Source organism: Eriocheir sinensis, chromosome 8, assembly GCF_024679095.1.
Source record: "Eriocheir sinensis breed Jianghai 21 chromosome 8, ASM2467909v1, whole genome shotgun sequence".
In the NCBI taxonomy this organism is placed as follows: Eukaryota; Metazoa; Arthropoda; class Malacostraca; order Decapoda; family Varunidae; genus Eriocheir; species Eriocheir sinensis.
This window is the reverse complement of record NC_066516.1, coordinates 23760822-23779901: the sequence shown is the minus strand read 5'-3', so window position 1 is coordinate 23779901 and position 19080 is coordinate 23760822. Positions and strand designations below refer to the sequence as shown.

The 19080-nt window shown below is 43.4% G+C and overlaps 1 protein-coding gene across 11 annotated transcripts in view; it reads left to right on the top strand.

Annotated features, from left to right (window-relative positions):
* LOC126995731 (A-kinase anchor protein 13-like) overlaps positions 1-19080 on the top strand; it is a 198806-nt gene that overhangs the window by 152899 nt on the left and 26827 nt on the right. For 9 of the 11 annotated variants that reach the window (XM_050855573.1, XM_050855579.1, XM_050855578.1 and 6 more), the window contains 8 exons: positions 1565-1692; positions 7689-7755; positions 8207-8318; positions 9106-9179; positions 10289-10321; positions 11927-12120; positions 14798-14929; positions 18710-18769. In XM_050855573.1, the coding sequence (XP_050711530.1) occupies positions 1565-1692; positions 7689-7755; positions 8207-8318; positions 9106-9179; positions 10289-10321; positions 11927-12120; positions 14798-14929; positions 18710-18769 (800 nt within the window). The remainder of the gene's footprint in view (positions 1-1564; positions 1693-7688; positions 7756-8206; positions 8319-9105; positions 9180-10288; positions 10322-11926; positions 12121-14797; positions 14930-18709; positions 18770-19080) is intronic. The other 2 variants (XM_050855574.1, XM_050855576.1) reach the window with 2 other exon arrangements.

Below are 19080 nucleotides of genomic sequence, written 5' to 3'. Positions count from 1 at the left end.
GACCTATTTGTGACTTCGGGCGTAGGCTGCCGTAACCTAGTGCGTGGGGGCAACCCGTAGGCATTGAGCTCCGTTGTGTTTTGTAAATAGTGAAAAAGAGTTCGGCGTCAATCCTTAGACGAGACGTGAATTACTAAACGCCTCGGTAGTTCTTTCTTCCTTTTAGGTGAAATTGAGATAAAGCCGCGTTTCCTGTATCCTGACCTCATGGAGAGCATATGTTCCGTAATAATAATGATCATAATAAGTAATTCTTGCTGTATCACCCGAATTATAATGAGTTGGAACACTGTGATGGCTAACTGAGATGATGACTTGTGGGAGGCCGGTAGCGTGAAGGACAGATATAGCTACGATAGAAATTCTGAAAGGATGGAATATCACGGAAAGGGTTGAGGATGAAAAGCACTCAAACGTAGTAAAGAAAATAATAACGCTGGAGTGAAATATGAGTGACAAAAGATAGGGAAGGAAGGCCCCAGAGTTAGCGTCTGGACCAGTGTTGCCAACTCTTCCAAAGACGTGACACTCCTGAAGCTCCGCCCGGCTGGAAGGTCTGACGCTAATTGTAAAATGTTCGACTTGGCGTTGGTTCTTTTTTTTTATTCTCTCTCTCTCTCTCTCTCTCTCTCTCTCTCTCTCTCTCTCTCTCTCTCTCTCTCTCTCTCTCTCTCTCTCTCTCTCAGCAATCAAGTAGGCTAAAATTAGGGAAGTAAAAGTTAATCCTTCCCTTTCTTTCGCTCGACAAATGTTAGGGTTAATTTAATTAGAACCGTCCGCCAGTCCAGTCCGAGGGAATAAGAAAAGTCTGTCCTCAAAGTTCATTTCATTCTTGCCTTGGATTCTGTCGTCCGTAACTTCAAGTAGCTAATTTGCTGAATGAGAAAGTTGTAGAATCTCTGGCGAGGAGAAACCCGCCGCCGAGGCCTCGTGAAGGGGGTGAAGGGGTCCCGGAAGGTGCAGGGGTGGCGAGTATGATGACGCTCGTCCTTGTAAAATAGTGAGGCCTGTGCGTCTGTACCTAATTCAGTATAGTATTCATTTAAACGAAGATATTTGAACAACTGTGGTCATATCTTTGGTTTATGTGTTGGACAAGCATGTCGCCAGCGTTTCCTTCGTTTTCTTTCACTCTTTGTCTGCCTCCTTACACCGTCAAAAAAAAATGTAAATGCCTGCAGGATACAAATGTCAGTCGCGCCCAGCTCAAGCAGGAATCATTTATACAATCAAGTGGGAGCCGATATAAAGGTTTATCCTAGGTTTGTCTTAAGCCCTCTAATGGATTAGGCGGGGGAAGGGAACAGGTGAGTATCATCTAATGTCCAAAGGGTGTTAGGATATGGAAGACTCCGACCCTCGCCTTCATTACCTTTTTAACCCCTCGACAACTCTCTGAACAAAATCCCCAGACAATCCCCTGACGGTCCACGCAACAAGGCACCCTCACAATCCTCTAACAACTCTCTCCGATCCTTCATTACCCATTATGTTCAGTTCTTTAAGTTTTGGTGTCGGAGATTTTGTCTTGATCCGCTAACTGACTATGTTTGGTGCCTTTCAGGAGAAGAGGAGCTCCGGACCCATCGAAAAGCCGAGGCTGTTGGCGCCGCGACTCACTCTGCAGAAGTCTGTGTCCACGCCCTCCATCTTGGCGGGAGTGCAAGCCCAGCCCGCCCAGCAGCCGCCTCAGTAAGTATTGGTCAGCCCTCGCCCTTACTCTCGTGGACTGCGGTACCCTGGCTCTCCTCAGACTCAAGGGATAAAACTGTTTCCTGTTCCTTTTGAAGACACGTTCTGTGCCCTCTTCGTTGGCTGTTGAGTCCTCCATGCCTGCGGGAGACCTTTCGGCTTGGGTTCACATTTCTTCACATTCCTGAATCGTCTACAACTCCGTGCACAATAAATCATCTTCGAGAAACTTCTGTTGGTCGTATGTGTCATTGTCTTTGTGGGACTCTTCAAGGGATCGACTCTGGCCTTACTTTTGTGTGTTTGACTCGAACCTTTAATTCCTTGTCTCGGTCTGTGGAATCTGATGGTCACTGGGACGCTTCTAATTTTACCTTTACCTACACTTCATCGGAACAAACCTCTCTTTATTTTCATGTTGATCTGGCTCGTGTTGAATGTTTTGTGTATGTGTTACGGGGAAGACTGCGTGTGGAGTGAATGGCGGTGATGGATGTCTGGGGTTGCATCGTGTGTGTGGGGAAGCATGCCCGCCGTCTAGGGAAGGTTACTGAAGACAGCTGTAATGCGTTGACTGTTGACTGTGCAGCGGCTGGGTGAAAAGGACGAGGGTGCATCCTGGTCACCTTCAACACCATATAATGAAAGAATATACATTGCACTCGGAAAATTACAGCTTCATACAGTACATAAAGGGACTCCATTTTCTTGTTGTTATGAATGCACTACTACGATTTTGGTGATGGTTGTGGTGGTGGCCGCGAGGAAGGGTGAAGGGAGAGTACTTATTTATTCACCCTTGGCTTCGACGGCGGCGGTGGTGGTTCAGGTATCCGTAGACTGAGCGTAGAAGGGCGTAGTGACAGGCGACTTAACTACCACGAACACGGCAGACGATTTAACCAACGCAAGTCACAATGAGCCTTCCACTGTCCCATCTTCATCACCTCGCCTCGGATTCAAGTCGTCACAAGCGTTTTCTTTACTTTAAAATGTGAGCAGATGTAAGTGTCGTGTCCGGCTGTTTATCGCTGGTCAGAAAGTGAATATTGGCCGAGTGATATTGTTAGGTGTTTAGTGAGTCTCGAGTGTGTGTGTGTGTGTGTGTGTGTGTGTGTGTGTGTGTGTGTGTGTGTGTGTGTGTGTGTGTGTGTGTCTTGTTTTGTCCGTGTGAATGGTGTTTTGCGTTTAAAGTTTTTTTTTTTTGTGTGTGTGTGTGTCGGTCTGTTGTTGCCAGTGTTAAAGTGTTCCCTTGTTTGGCTTTAAGAGTGCAAGTTTGCCCTTTGGTTTGTATTGATTCCGGGTCGTGTAATGGTGCGATGTGTTGCGTCGTTAAAGGTTGGCGGGGCAGTGTTTCTTTTCGTGGGGGCATTACGTTGCGTTGTGTTGCATTGTTAGGGTGATGAGGTCTGTTGGTCTGTCTGTTATGTTCTGTCTGGTTTTGCTCGTGTGTGTGTGTGTGTGTGTGTGTGTGTGTGTGTGTGTGTGTGTGTGTGTGTGTGTGTGTGTGTGTGTGTGTGTTGCGGTCAGGTTTGTTTTGCGCCTTGACCCTCTCCTGAAGGTGAGCTTGAGGGTGTTCTTCCCACGAGAGGGTGTGGTAGGTAGTGCTTCTTCATTCCCCTCCTCCTCCTCCTCCTCCTCCTCTCATACGTCGTCTTCATGTACCTCATACCCTCTCCCTCCTTCTAATCCACACACCCCAACTCACTCTTCGCAGCATCAGTGTGTGTGTGTGTGTGTGTGTGTGCTCGTTCGTTCGTTTCTTCGTTCGTTCGTTTCTTCGTTCGTTCGTTCGTTCGTTCGTCAATGCTTCATACTGGATGCGGCAGGACAAAATTAATGCAAAAACCTCCACTCTCCCCTTCCACCCCAAAAAAATACAAACAATATGGCGATGAAAAGTTGTGGTGCAAGATCAGTAGGCCGAGCACCTCTGCCCTTGAGGAGAGGTCCGTCAGTGTGCCGCTCGGAGGAGATTAAAGGGAGAGAAACACTTCCGCCTCAGATAATGTCATCGAGGGAAGGAGTCTTAAGGGGCGGCCGCCTCATCCCCCACTCCAGTGCTGACAGCGAGACCGACCGCAGGGTGCTTGGTGCAAGGTCCTGTCTTGTTTACGTGGTGGTTCTTGCAATCATAGACGTTAAGGTGTTCTGTTACCCTCGTTATTCACATGAAGATACATACAAAGGAGAAAGTGCGTGGCTAACAGCATCACCGAAAACCTGCAGAGATACAAAACACAGACACTCTGAATCTTGTGCGGGAAGGGAGTTTGATCGTTCATTCATAGACTTAATGGTGTTTTATCGTAGAGATACAAAACACAGACACTCTGAATCTTGTGCAGGAAGGGAGTTTGATCGCACATTCATAGACTTAATGGTGTTTTATCGTAGAGATACAAAACACAGACACTCTGAATCTTGTGCAGGAAGGGAGTTTGATCGCACATTCGTAGACTTAATGGTGTTTTATCGTAGAGATACAAAACACAGACACTCTGAATCTTGTGCAGGAAGGGAGTTTGATCGTACATTCATAGACTTAATGGTGTTTTGTCGTAGTCAGTCCCGTGAAGCTACACGTCTCCCACAACAAGAAGGGAGAGAAAAAGTGCGTGGATTCAGGTCCGAAGAGCCACCAGACAGACAAAATGTTCCGTCCGAAGCGAATTGGATCGTGCAATCATAAACATGGTGTTCGCCGCGTAGTCAGGCCTAGGAGGATGAACAACCAGATAGCCTGAATGTTATGTTAGCAGCGGGTATTGAGCCTAGCGGGTGGTTGGGCGACACGAGGAAGAAAAAGACGACTGGGTGTATTCCCCTTTTTTTATTCTGCATAGTACATCTTCGTCTTCATTTGTCTAGTTAAGCCTTCTATTTTCATTATTCCTTTGCCACCTCCGTATTTTCTCCTCCCGCTTCTCCCCGTCGCTCTCACGTCATCACTTCACGCTCTGTTAAAGGACATCAACGAAGACCCAAGATGAGGCGCCTGACAACGTGAATATTGCGTTGGCTGTGTTTTGAGGCCAGCGGGTGGTGGTGGGACGTCACGGGTCTCAAAATGGTCGTGTTGGATGCTGCTAATGTTACTCCTGCTGTCTCCGTTAATGCTGCTGCTGCTGTCTGTGTTTTCGCCCCGCTGGCTGTGTTTGGGGATGAGTCATGATAATCTCGCTAATGAATTGAGTTAGTCCGCCGTGGTACGTAATTAGCGGCACCGGCGTGAGGCGAGGCAGTGTCACGCCGCTCTCACCTGTTGAACTTTTACTCGGCAAGCAACATAATTAGTGTCACCTGGGCGCGCCACACCTGTTGGGAGGGTCGCGGCAGGAATTATTCAGTAATTATTAGTTTGGTGACACGGTGGAAGGGTTAAGTGTGTGGGTGAGGGTGTGGGTAAATAATCCGACGTGACGTGAGGTTCAGTGATAAAATTCAGTTATGTCATGAACGTCAGTGGTATAAGACTGGAGGCTTCTCACTCCTACAGCCCTTTCATCCCCCCCTTTCATCTCCTTATATCTTTTTCCCCTCCTCTCCCCAGCCCTCCATATTTCTCCGTCTTTATTCGTTCATCCCCCTTGCCCCTACTCTCCTCTATCCGCCCCCTGTAGCTTCTCCATTCCCTTCATCTCCTCCTTATATTTTTCCCCTCCCCTCCCCAGCCCTCCATACTTCTCCGTCTATTCGTTCATCCTCCTTGCGCCTACTCTCCTCTATCCGCCCCCTGTAGCTCCTCCATTCCCTTTATCTCCCCTTCTCTGTACTCTCCCATCCTCCCTTCTTTCCTCTTCAGCCCTGCCTGCCTCCATACTCTCCCTTTCTTAGTCCATCCTTCTTGCCCTTCCATTCCCCCTTCATCTCCACTTCATACCCTTATTCCCCTCCCCTCCTTTCCTCCCTTTACAACCCTCGGCCCTCTTTCTTCGTTGATCTTCCTTCCCTCACTCTCCCCTGTCCACCCTTGCAAACTCTCCACTCTCCTTCATTCTCTTTCCCTTTTGATTTCCTACACTTCCCGTCTCCCTATTCAATCCCTGCCTCCCCATCCATCCCTTTCACCCTCCCTCCCTCTCCCTCTCTTTACTGCCTCTTTCCTCCATCTCTCCCTTCTCTTCCTCCAGCTCTTACCTCTACTCTAGGCTTCAGGAATATCACACACTTCTCCCCTCTGTATGTACCCTGCCTTGCCCCCGCTCCCACCCCTTCCTCCGTACTCTCCTCCTTCCCCTTCGCTGATCAATCATTCCTGTTCGTGTTGTCGCCCAGATCCTCAAGGCTAGTGCTTCAAGCCACCAGTTGCCAACCTTCAGCTCTCCACCCCCCACACCCATTATTGCCCTCGTTCCGGCGCTCTGTAGAGAAGTTTTTACGTCAACCGTGACAGTCGTGACATCTAACCTCTCGCTGTTGCACACCGCTTTGTTTTTTGTTTGTTTTTAGCATGGCACATCTACATTTTTTTTTTTTTTTTCAACTTTCTTGGCCGTCTGTGCCACCCTCTACCTCTAATTCTTCCCCCCTTCCTGTCTCTCCTCCCGTTCGGCCAGAAGTGGCCCTTACTTACCTGGCCAGCGTCGCCTTCCCAGCATGGACACGCCACACTCGGCACCTGGTGCATGTGTGAGTGTTCTTACTATGCGCCACGCCAGCGCCGCACAACACAGCATGGATATTCACAAATAGCTTGCCCTTGCATGCTGCCTGTCTCCCCACCCCGCCTGATGACTGCCCCGTGTATTCTCAGATCTTGCATGATTTTATTTTAAAGGTCAGTAGTAATGCATATTAAATTGTGACGGTTTATCACCGAAATGAATAAATTTGCACAACATTTAACAAATTAATTTAAATATGAAAGTTTTCATTCATTATATTGTAGGCTTGAAAAACACTAACATGTACTAATGTTTGTTAACTTACAAAACCAAGTGTAGCTTGCTTTCCTTGACACCTCCCTTGCCCAATCCCAACTCGCCTTGCCCTCACCGTGCACCGCCTCGGTGCAAGCGCCGCCTTGGGCCCCGTGGCATAGTCTGACAAGGTTACGGCGGTGAGTCTCTCTCTCTCTCTCTCTCTCTCTCTCTCTCTCTCTCTCTCTCTCTCTCTCTCTCTCTCTCTCTCTGCCCCTCACCCCCCGAGATGAGTAATTGACCTCAGTCTTCCACCTGGCTCAGCGGAGTAGTGCTGAGCGAAACAGACACGGACCTCAGCCTGGAGTACCAACCCTCCCTCTCGGCGTCCCCGGCCCCCAGGAGGGCAAAGTGTTGGGGCCGTAGCGTGTCCGTCACCGGCACCGCCAGCAGCCGCTCAGCCTCCCCCACTCCCCCCCAGGCACCCTCCCGCCACCATCTTACCGCAACTGAAAATATCCTTCCCTTGAAGTTGTAAGTTAAGTATTCTTTGTAAGCGCCAAAGACACGTGCATACGCGTATTAACCTCGGGACTTGTTGCGCCACTTTTGGTTTTCTCTGAGGAAACGTTTCTGGAAGGTTTTCGATTTTGATTCAAGGCTGTGGCCACACAGGCAACGGGTTTGGTGCGGGGCATTACCAGAGCCCGAGTCCTGCCGAATAGGCTGTGTGTGTGTGTGTGTGTGTGTGTGTGTGTGTGTGTGTGTGCGTGCAGAGTGTATAAGGGGCCACATGGTTATGGCCAACTTTCCAATTTCTAAATTTACTGTTTTAATTTATTCCTTTAAAAGGTGGAATCCCTGCATATGAGTCTTGAAACTTGTAGACTTTCCCTCCACTTTCTCATGAACATAATACGCCTCTAGCCCCATGTCATTTTTTATAAAGGCATTTTCTCAGACCTTTAGTCAAACAGAAGTCAAGCTGAGATGCAAAGGCAGAGTGATAAAGAAAATTACCTCCTGGATTTATACCTGGCATCTCGTAGCAATGAAGTTATGGAATTTAGACTGATGGTACCAATCATAAATAAGGAAACTATATAATCTTGCTAATCTCACCTTTATTTGCAGATCCAATTACCAGTTAGAAGACACAAAGAGAAGAAAAAGAGGCTCCCTTTTCTTTAGGAAAAAGAAGGTGAGGAGAAACCAGACGGGAGAATGAGCGTGGGGAAAGGAATGTAGAGTAGGATTTGAAAGCTTGAAATAATGCAAAGTGGAATAAACCAAAGGAAATTAAAGGGATGGAGCAGAGAGGAAAATTGTATAGTCATCTCTCTTTCTCTCTCTCACACACACACACACACACACACACACACACATTCACACACACACACACACACACACACACACACACACACACACACACACACACTCTTTATATGAGCTACCATTCTAAGCTCTCTTTCCTGGTCCTTTAGAGTAACCCACTGTAAATTTCATCACTTAGTTTTATATCTGGGTGAATAGTTTATTTTTGCCCTTCCTGCCTCAGTTTGTTCAGTATCTTGAGACCCAATCATTATTAGGATGGTGTTGTTTAGAATGTTGCACAGTATTTTGTCCTCATTTGCATCTTTCTTTGTCAGGACAAACTCAAGAAGAGTTCACACCACTTTGTAACAGTGTGCTACAGTAACTCAGCAACGTGTGACGTGTGCAGCAAGCCAATGACCAACAAGCCTGCCCTGCGATGTGAGAGTAAGTAATAGTACTTCAAAATTTCTATTTTTTCAAGGGTTTTTTTTTTCCATTATCAGTAATTTAAAGTCTTTCAGAGCAATAAAAACATTTTTTTCAAGCCACTTCTGCCTCTACCTATTTCTCTACACAAGTTTGAACTCAAACACTTTTTTATAAATGCCTAATAATCTTTGTCTCACTCTCCCTTCCGTCATCTTTTTCCTCATTTAAAAATTCCATATAAAAACTTTTTTGCAATCAAATCTATACATTATTATCTATCTATGACTGTCTCTAAGTTACTGATGAAATAATGCATTGGAAGGCAGACTGTTATTGATCATAACAGTGAAAATGGAGATAACCTTTGCAATCAAATCTCGGTTTACGAGTGATTTGATTTAAGAGCAAAAAATCCCACAAAAAATGCCTTGGTTTATGAGTGGTGACTTGGTATACGAGCATCCTGTTTGTCCCTCCTTTTTTGGGGGGAGGGGGGGACACGGGCTATATGGAGGCCATCAGGGTCAAGTGTATACATCCCTTCGAGGAGGGACCACAAACCCTTGCCAGGTGATGGCTCATGAAGGGGAGGGGGAGGATGCCAGTAGACCAACTATCAGCTTACGTCAGCCTTGCTGACCAAGTCGGTCTTTCGATGAGGACTGGCGTGTCTCTTTGTACAAGTCGAAGACTTGAGCGTGGGTTCCCCTATGCCTTACCCAGTACTGTTTTCTGTATGTCAGCATGATTCCCTCCCTTCATAAACATCATCATTGTTTGGTAAATTAATAATCTCCCCCAGACTGCCAGGTGTGTGTACACGAGAACTCCTGCAAGGACCAAATCTCTGACTGCTCCAAACTCAAGAACCCCAAGGTAAGAGTCCTTTTGTGTTGTGTTGCTTCACAAGGACTTGCTAATCATTATCTTTTTGATGAAACAACATTTTTTTTTTTTTTTTTTTTTTTTTTTTTTTTTTTCTCCAATATGTTTAGTGAATGTTGCCTGTCCTGCCAGACATGCATGAAACATTTATCATAAAGTTGCCTCAGCAATAATGTGGTGTGATCGTTAGCATCATTGATAATATCTAGCTGGTAGGTGATAAGAATGTGAATTAGCTCTTACTGCATTGCTTCATGTACCTGTCTGACATAAGTTATAAAGTTTAGGTAGGACAGTGGAAACATTAGCTTTTTTTTTATGAAATTTGTGTAGAAAAGACAATTTGCTATGCTTTGTAACCTACTTTTGGGACAACACTTTTGAGGAAGTCACATCCACCTTGCCCCTGTGATTGCATGGAGCCTTTACAGCCCTGTGACAGTACGTAACAAGTAGCAGAACTACACCAGAAAACAAACCTTTAGATTATCATAAAATACCAGATCAATAAGTTTTCGTTTCCATAGGAAATTTAACAACTGCAGCTTTTTAAACTTAGCATTCTCCTGTCCCAAGCTCTTGTCCTAATATCCATTAACATAGTTTTGCTATTTATGGATTTTGACGTGATTCATCAATTTTTTTCCTCATCTCCAAGGTTAGTTTGCACAATGTCTTGAAATCGAAACTATTTCAAGCATGTTAAGTTTTATTTCTGGATTAGATACAGAAGTGGAAATGTTTCCAAACAAAGTGGGTTTGACAGTTGCTTGTCTTCATTATAATTTCTGTGATGCACCTTAGAGAAGTCTTCTTTCTCTTCTTTGACTGCATCATTGCAGTATTTGTCAAGACAATATTTTAGCATCAACATGAACATGTGCTAAACCTCAAACCTATTACAAAAATTCATTTCAATTTGAAATAGTCCTTCAAGAGTACCAATAATTATTATTATTATTATTATTATTTTTTTTTTTTTTTTTTTTATTTTTTTTTACTGAGTACTATACATGAAGCATTGCCATCCCCTCAAGGTTCACTGATGTCATGTTGACACAGACCTTTGTCAGGTGTTTACTCTCTTCCATTTGTTCTAGCATATCCAGCTGGCAGCAGGACTCACAACGCTGGTGAGCCTCCACTCTTGTGTCCCTCCACCCCTGTTGTCCCCAAGTTCCCTAACTTCCTCTATTCTAACAAACCATTTTACCATTTCTCACTTTTCTTGAGCTCCTGAGTCTGTCTACTTTATTCCCATCACAATTTTATTGTTCTAATGAAAACTAGTAAATACAACAAGCACTTTTAACAGTGCTGAATCTTTCATGTAATTTGCTCTCCAAAATTATATTACTATATTTTTTTTTTATATCTCATTTATTATGACAACCTACAAAACCTTTACCTTTTATATATTCCACCTGCCTCACTCGTGTAATTTTTGTTACGATATCAAATACGACAAAAAAACTAAACATTTTGTTTTACTGTAGTAGTGTAAATTAAAATAATTTACAGTTCATTGAATATTCAACATTCCAAACAAAATATAGCATGAATAATCTCGTTATGCTACTCTTACCTCTTTCATCCATATGAGCTTCTGTTTCATTCTTCTGTTCATCTGTGCTACGGTTGATTCAGATTTGCTTTACTTTCCTCAGTTGTGTTTCTTGTAACTTCTCTTCATGTTCAACCCTTCTTTTTAGTCTGTGATCCTCTCTCAGACATCCTTCCTTTGTATTTTCAGCTTGCATTCTGTTTAAGAAGATTCTCTACCAGAGTATTTTTTATTGTATAAAAAGTTTCTTGCCTCAATTAGTATAGTGTTTATTTCTCCATGGTAGTATAATTGTAATTACATGCATTGATCTTTCTAACTTTGTATTCCTTAAGTACTTGAAAATTTCTTGCTTGGTACTCCTTACTCTAAATTTTGATTCAGAGTTTCATTTCAAGTATTTAAGGATGCACAAACATTCTGTACACTGTAGATTTTACCTTTCATGATGAGTCTACCGTGGTCTGTCAAATTTATGATATTTGCAGCTAATAACACTCCGTGCCCGGCAGGTTCTTTGAGGCTGCATGATCTTCTTGATAAAGATATATCAATTCTTTTCTTATCTTCTGATCTTTCCACAGTAGAAATGTATCGTTCAGGTATTCCTCATGTTTTTTTTTTGTTTTTTTTTTATTTTTATTTTTTTTTTTTATTGCATGTAATGTAAGAAATTATCTTTCAATGTACATTTTGTGAAATGTAGAAATGCCATCTCTAGGTGAATAGTAGAGTTTGCAGTCTCTTCACAGGATTTGGCTGTACTATATACCCGCTGAACTTCATAAAGTCTGCTGTAGTGTACAAGTCTTGATTTACAGATATGAAAGTTTTTGCTTGATGTCCTTCCTCCGTTATGTACTGTACTTTATTAAAATTGCTCACTTAGCAGTGACCTTATCAATAAGTCTTCATTTTCAGGTTTCTCCAGGGATTTGACTGTGGAGGCACCAGTTTCCTTAAGCAAGAATACTGTTAAATTGTTCGTTGTTGCATGAATAATCAACTATTATAGTTAGATCCGTAGGTACCCTAGTGTGAATTTTGTGTTGCTGCTGGGGGTAGTATGTTGACATACAGCAACCAATAAATCAGTATAATATATTATCTTTTCCTTGGCTTGTTTTGAGTTAGTTCAATAATAACCAGTTTGTTTCATTGTCTACTTCATTAGGTGATTCAAAAGCCTGGGGCCGCCACAACACTTGGCACCGCAACCAAAAGCTCCAGTCTGGGTTCCTATGCAGGCTCAGGAACTGGTGCCCCTCCGGGCACCTCCACCAAGGCACAAGCACCTGTAGTTGCCAGATCTCGCTCTTCGGCCGCCCATTCCTCTCCCACACGCCCCACTAGTGTCGCATCACCAAGGTAAGCTATAGTAAAAAATGGATTCAGGTATTACAAATACAATGAAGTTATGGGTCATCCCAAATACAGTATGTAAAAGGTGCAATGGAAACCTCATGTAGTCATGGCTAGCACTCCATTATGTATATACTTCCAGCTAGATCTTGGTTGACCTTTTATTTTATGATTTTTAATAAGAATAATACACTCGCATTTCAGTATGTATATGTGTCCCACTACTGGAAACTGTTTCTACAGAAGTATTTTGGTTCAGTGTGTGTGGTGATCAGCACTGAACAGAAGCTGCCTCGGGCTGGCTCTGTCTTTGTTGCTACATCACCTGGGTCCCATCACTCAAGAAGCATCATATAATTTTACTCCATTGCCGTATTAGATATAATTAGGTACAAAGTATTTCTCACCAGTATTAGCACTTCACTTTAGTGTCATTCTTCATATTGCTTCCTCTGTATCCATACTGAGCCAAGGTTAGAACTGCCGCAACAGAAAAAAGATCACTGCGAAGCTTCCACTCGTGCTTTTTTTTTCTTTAATTTTTATTTGTATTTTTTTAGTTTCATTGTTGCTTTGACTTGTTTTATTTTCTCCATCAGTCCTCGGTTGATTGACCATATGCTGTGTTTATCAACCCACTGCAGTTTGGATTTTATTATGATGAGTATTTTTGGACTTATGTTATTTTGCATCTTGAGAGAACACCCAACGACTGGTCTTGGCCTGTTGCGCCCCATGCCTGGAGAATTTGGTAGGCTTGCTAACAGCCGGACTGCCAGCTGCTTTGATCCCAGCATCTGAGCCAATTGAAAAAGACCTGTTTACCTATTTTAAGTCCATTAATGTGCCCTAAGGTTGACTTCCGAGGACTAAGACATGAGGCTTTGTCCACATCAATAAGATCACTATCACAACTCAAATAGGTAAACTTGTCTTGCATACCCATATAATTTACTCACATGATCGTCTTGTTAATTGATTTTTCTTGAACTATCTTGTTTTTGTTTTTAACTGAACTTTGGCTGCTTCTTTTGTTATTTTGTTCCACAGTAATGGCAGCACTTATGCTGCTTGTGGAAGAGGGTGGGAAAGTGTGATGCACTGGTACCAAAAGGGCTCAAGTGTTACTGTGTCAAGTCAAAATATTCATATTTAAAATAATGCTTCCAATTGAGTTAAATGTTCTGTTAGTTAAGGTGTTTATAATACTCTTGTAGGGTACTTTGTTGCTATGGTATTAGTGACACACCTTTCCCTCCTCATTTATTTTTGATAAAAGTGTGCAGTCACAACAGAGTCTGTGTATGTGTGTTGCCAACTGAAGCACGTGGACCAATGTGCTAGCTAGCATGGTGGGGAGCTGCTGCAGCCTTGGGCCCTCCTGGCCCACCCCAACATCTTTAATGATATTTCAATCACTGCGTGTCCGACCCTGCATATACCACCAACAGGAGGACCACTCCCTGGCAACTTAACTCTTAGTGTAGTTAGCACAGAGCACACACCTCGCCTCCCCATTCCTACATTACTCTTATTTTATTTGTATCTCATTATTTTTAATGTTTTTTCATCTTCTAAGGAAGCAAGCTTTTCATAATTTTTGTTGAAAATGATTCGAAAATCTTATTTTCTTTAATTTTCTACAGTGGCTTTATACTGTTTTATCTCATATGCATGAATATATTTGCCTGGTGTGGTGAGCAAAACTTCACCTGTCTGGAGCACAGGTGATCCATTAACAGCCTGGATCCTGTTACCTCACCAGGGCTGCATTATGCTAAGTGCCCCACCACCAGGCTCCTGCTTTAAGCACAGCACCGCCCAGTCATCATCCGTCAGCTCCATCGTTCATTACTTCATGTCGCTTCTCTGCCTTTGGGAGTTTTGCTTTTTTATGCAATGTTATTGTTCTTTAGTTTTGGTATTTTATGTAAATTGCAAAGTTATCATTATGTCATCCATTCTCATTGTCTCTTCCTTGCTCCACTCTTCCTACTCATTCACCTCCTACTGATTCTAATCGGTTATCTTATTTCTCCTTCACTTCCTACTCCTTTTGACTACTTCTCTTGTATATCTCCCCCTTTTCCACTCTTACTTCCCATCTTCCCCTATCCTTTTTTCCCCTCATCTTTTCCTTTTCTTTGTTGTCATTCTCATTCTTATTGATTTTTCCACATTCCATCAAAATCTTTTCACTTTCCATTCACATATTTCAACATTTCCTAACATTCCTACATTTTACCTCTTTCCCCTTCTCCCTACAACCATACAGTGTTCTAGAATATTGTTTATTTATGGCGTGAAGATAATTGAACAGCAATGTTTTTATTTTGCATTTACAATCATTGCTCTATGCATCATTCATCTTACCTGTAAAACAGTTTTGTTATCCATCCTTACGCTTTTGTCATATTAGATGACATGATATTCCTTAGATACCCTAAACAACACGAGTCAAGTATCAGCTTTTACACTTCTGGAGGTATTGTAACGTCTTGGCAAGCTTCTTAGTAGCCAGTGGTCACGGTGGAACTCAGCAGTGTTGTTCCCCCACCGGTGACACACCTTGCGAGTGGGCTGCCCTAGCCTGGGTGTTTCTGCGTGATGAGGTGGTTAGCGAAACTCCCCTGATGGCGTCCTGGCTCGCTTGGCCCGCTAACCCCCAGGCTCGCCCCAACAGTGGCTGCGTGTCCTGGCCCCCGCGGCCCGCTAACCCCCCGGCCCGCCCCAACAGTGGCTGTGTGTCCAGCCCCGTCCGTAGACTGTCCGGCTTCTCGCAGTGGAAGCGAGTGGCTACCAAGTTGGGAGTCAAGTAAGTCAGCGGCGCTGCACCTCTCCCATCAGTTCGCCCGCACGCTCGTACCTGTCCTAGCCCCTTAGGTCCTGCTAAGTGGTTCCTGCCTGCCACCCTCCCGTGTAGAGCTAGATAGCTACAGCCACGGCAGTTGCGGCATTTATTGTTGGTGTGCACGACCCTTGGCCAGCAGGTGTGTGGGTCGGATGCATCCTCCGTGTCCTGCCGCGCCTTCACCTCCTGCCCTCTGCCTGCCCAGAAAAATATTAACATTGCTAGAACTCGAAGTCGTTTCAAGTTCATTATCATCGGTCTCATCCTTTATTGGTAAGATGCGTTACCATGCAAGGAAGCTACCATGTGAACCCATATTAAAAAAAATTGCGTTTTGACGACATACATTATTTTGAACCGGTTGAATCATATCAACATTTCTCTTTTCCATCATTATTTTATAGTGGCTTAGCCGTATAACAACCCAAGCTAGTGGCAGAAGTAGCAGCAGCAGTAACAGTGGTGTGAGGGTTGAGGTGATGACGCAGCCCTGACATGCCCCGGATACGCCATTCCGGGAACCTTATTGCTTGGACGATGAACTTGAAACACACTGCCTAAAAGCACTCCCCTAAAAGATGTTACCAGTTTAATGGAGGCATGTAGCTTTGTGGATGTTATGCCTTCCCCAGAGAGTCTCCTACCCAGTGGAGGCACTTTCTGAAGAATGTCTAGGATGATGCCTCAGGAAGGCGGCTCTATGGTAGGCTGTATGAAGCATGTGCCCGTGTGAACCTCTACCCCATAACTGTCATTTAGTAAATCAATTCTGTTCTGTGCAGTGTTACATGATATGCACTGTCCTAATTTGGTGTTACAGAACCATTCATTATGGTTTTATTCAAACCTTTTGCAATTTTCTTTGACTTGGAGCTATTATGAATTAAATGGTTCTTTATGTATAATTTTGTATGCATTTATTATTCTTGTGATCCTTTTGTTATTTTTTTTGGCCGCAAGCTGAAGTCGTTACCGGAATTTTAAGGTTCCCATTAGCTCCTGCCATTTGTTTGTCGTGAATGAATGAAGAATGAGCATGTCCAAGGTAAGGGTGTGTGTGGCCAGTGTTCTCCATCTCTCAGTATCCTTTTTCTTTCTGTTCTTCTTACAGCATTACATTATTTTCTTTAGCCTTGAATTTGTAGTTTCATATTTGGTCAGTCACACATGGCCCTCATCTTTTCCTCCACCCTTATCCATGCTGTCCAGGCCATGGTTAGTGGAGCTGAACTGTGGTCTCATCTAAAAATTATGCAGTTTATTTCCTGTCACATCACAAATCTCAATTTTATTAGTTTCCTTTTTTTAAGGAATAGCTCGAGTGGTATATGTTAAGATGCGACATCCTCTGTATAGTTTGTAAATCTTCCGACCAGTCTGTATTCATGTGGCTGTTGTCATCCTGTCCATGGTTCCCACAACTTCCCTAAATGGTATCTGGACCGTACCCTCCAAGACGTGCAGGCGCCCTTGTCTCTCAAGTCCTAAATAATGGGATGCATTAGTGCAGATGTGAATTACTACTCTTTAATTGAAATTGGAGCTGAAGTAACATTATATACTGAGATACAAGATCCAATTACATTTATGACAAAAAATTGAATTCTAGTTTCTTGATGTCAAGAGGTTCCTATACATAACTGAATTGGCTATTATGAATCATAGTTGTCACACAAAGGGAGAAGGCAGACATGGTAGGTGAAATTTTTGTCATGAGACTTGGAAATTCATATTAGTCACACATACAAGGTGTCTGTGAAAGGAAGGGCATAATTCAGACAGTTTTCAAGAATACTCAATGATAAGTTGTAAGCAAACTTGCTCAAACAAAATACTCATATTCCCACATTCTCTCATAATGGAGTTGTGCATACAATGTGCCCTCTGATAGTAAATATATTGAGAGAGAGAGAGAGAGAGAGAGAGAGAGAGAGAGAGAGAGAGAGAGAGAGAGAGAGAGAGAGAGAGAGAGAGAGAGAGAGAGAGAGAGAGAGAGAGAGAGAGAGAGAGAGAGAGAGAGAGAGAGAGAGAGAGAGAGAGAGAGAGAGAGAGAGAGAGAGAGAGAGAGAGAGAGAGAGAGAGAGAGAGAGAGAGAGAGAGAGAGAGAGAGAGAGAGAGAGAGAGAGAGAGAGAGAGAGAGAGAGAGAGAGAGAGAGAGAGAGAGAGAGAGAGAGAGAGATTTACTTACTAGACCTTTAATGCCTTGGCAGAATCATTGCAAGTGGCCGGCAAAAGCTGTGCCCGGTTGTTATCAGGGATGGTAATCAAGTGCTGCCTTTTTTCTACAGCTGCATTTAAATGTCATTGATCTATTATATGCAGTTGCTTTTAATTCCTTCAATAAAAGAAGATAGTTATTATTCAATCATGCTGTAGTTTGTCAATCACAGTCCTTGTCACTATAAAGATTGACGTTTGTATTTACCATTCAGCTCCTGAATACTCGCTGAACTCAGTCCCAAGCTGAAATACCAAACACAAGTGCCTGTAATAGGGCAATGAGAGCTGTGCACTTTGGCACTGCTTGGTTTTTACATAGTGTCTTACCATACCCATACAATACCCAGTGTTCACCACATCTCTTGGTAGTGTCCATGTGGTGGTTACCCTCTGCCTCATGGTGCCCCCCTCCTCTCTCCCAGTGCTCCTTTGGTGATGACCTTGTGTGTTCACCATTTCCAATCGTATTCTTTATTAATGTGGTACTTCACCAGCAGCCTAGTGTTTTTTATTGTGTCCCATAAGCCGTATCCTCATTTTATATTGTGGTTGTGACCATTCTTCCCTGTGCCAGTCCACAACTCAACTGAATGTGGCCAGTGTGCCTCCATGTTACTTGTTTCACCTCTACTTCTTCACTTCTCTTCCAGTTTCCCTGTCAGGTACTAATAATCTGTTGTGCTTAACTCGCCTCTCTATATTCAGTCTCACGTGTGTACTCTCGCCTACAGTGCTTTCTTCCTCCAGTGTTGTATACTCACCACATGAGTATTACAGTAGCAAAGACCGTAACAATGTGACAAGTACATTAAAAAACTATATGTATATTACTGTCTGAAACTATTACTTATGCCCCAAACTTGTGGCAGAAACTCCTGTAGCATGAAATTTTGTACCCTTTCCATTACAGTCTTTACCCAAATATCAGTTTCATTCTTGCATCAGCTGTATCTTTAATGTTACTGGAGACACAGCAGTGCCTATCAACATGGGGCAGGAGGCCACCCCAAAAACCAGGCCTGCTCACACACTTATCGTAGTTGACATAGCCATTATGCACATAAATGTATCAGTGAAAAAAAAAAGTTGTTTAATTGCGTCTAACTTAATGTTTGCCTGATTCACAATTTTCATAGTCCACATGCAGCGTGCGTGCATCAGGCAGGCTTGTAAATTTGTTTCCCCAGAAGCGCTGATAGTCTAGTTGAGACCTGCGTCTTGTCTGCAGTGAAGTAGGATGTTGTAGCATTGGACATTATTATCAGGTCTCACAAGCCTACCAATTGTTGGCACTTCATGTGTTTCTTCTCAATATAATCTGCTTAATTTACGTCTTATTTCTTTTTGTGGTTGCCGTGTTACATATTTCAATAATTCGCTCAATCGAACTACAGCAGTCACATATATCGATATCAGTATTAACCTCCCTTGAATTATCCTTGTGTCTTGAATTTTACTTTCCATATTTGCTGCGTCTCCTTGGCAACTCCTCTTGTGCCTGCCTGACATGGCCCCTCCCCACAGCAAGGTGCAGAGCGAAGAGAAGGAGGCAGAACTACTCCCCCATGAAGCGTCTGATGCAAAGTAAGTATCCCATGGGCTTTGTATTGGTAGCTAGGGCATATCAGATCTACTATAGTCCCTCCTAACTGTGACTGCATCCCCACCCTAGTGAGTAAAGACACTGTTGATTGGCTGTTGGCAAGTGGGGTGTCTATCGTCTCCATCCCCCAACACAATCATCTAGGTTCCGAAAATATATTTCTTTATTTAGTTTATCAGTTACATAAGATAGGCAAATTTTATTGGCATCATTATATGGATTGAGTGTACAACTATAACGTGATTTTCAAAACTTGATAAGGTAAAAAAGTAATGATAGTGAGTATAAGTCG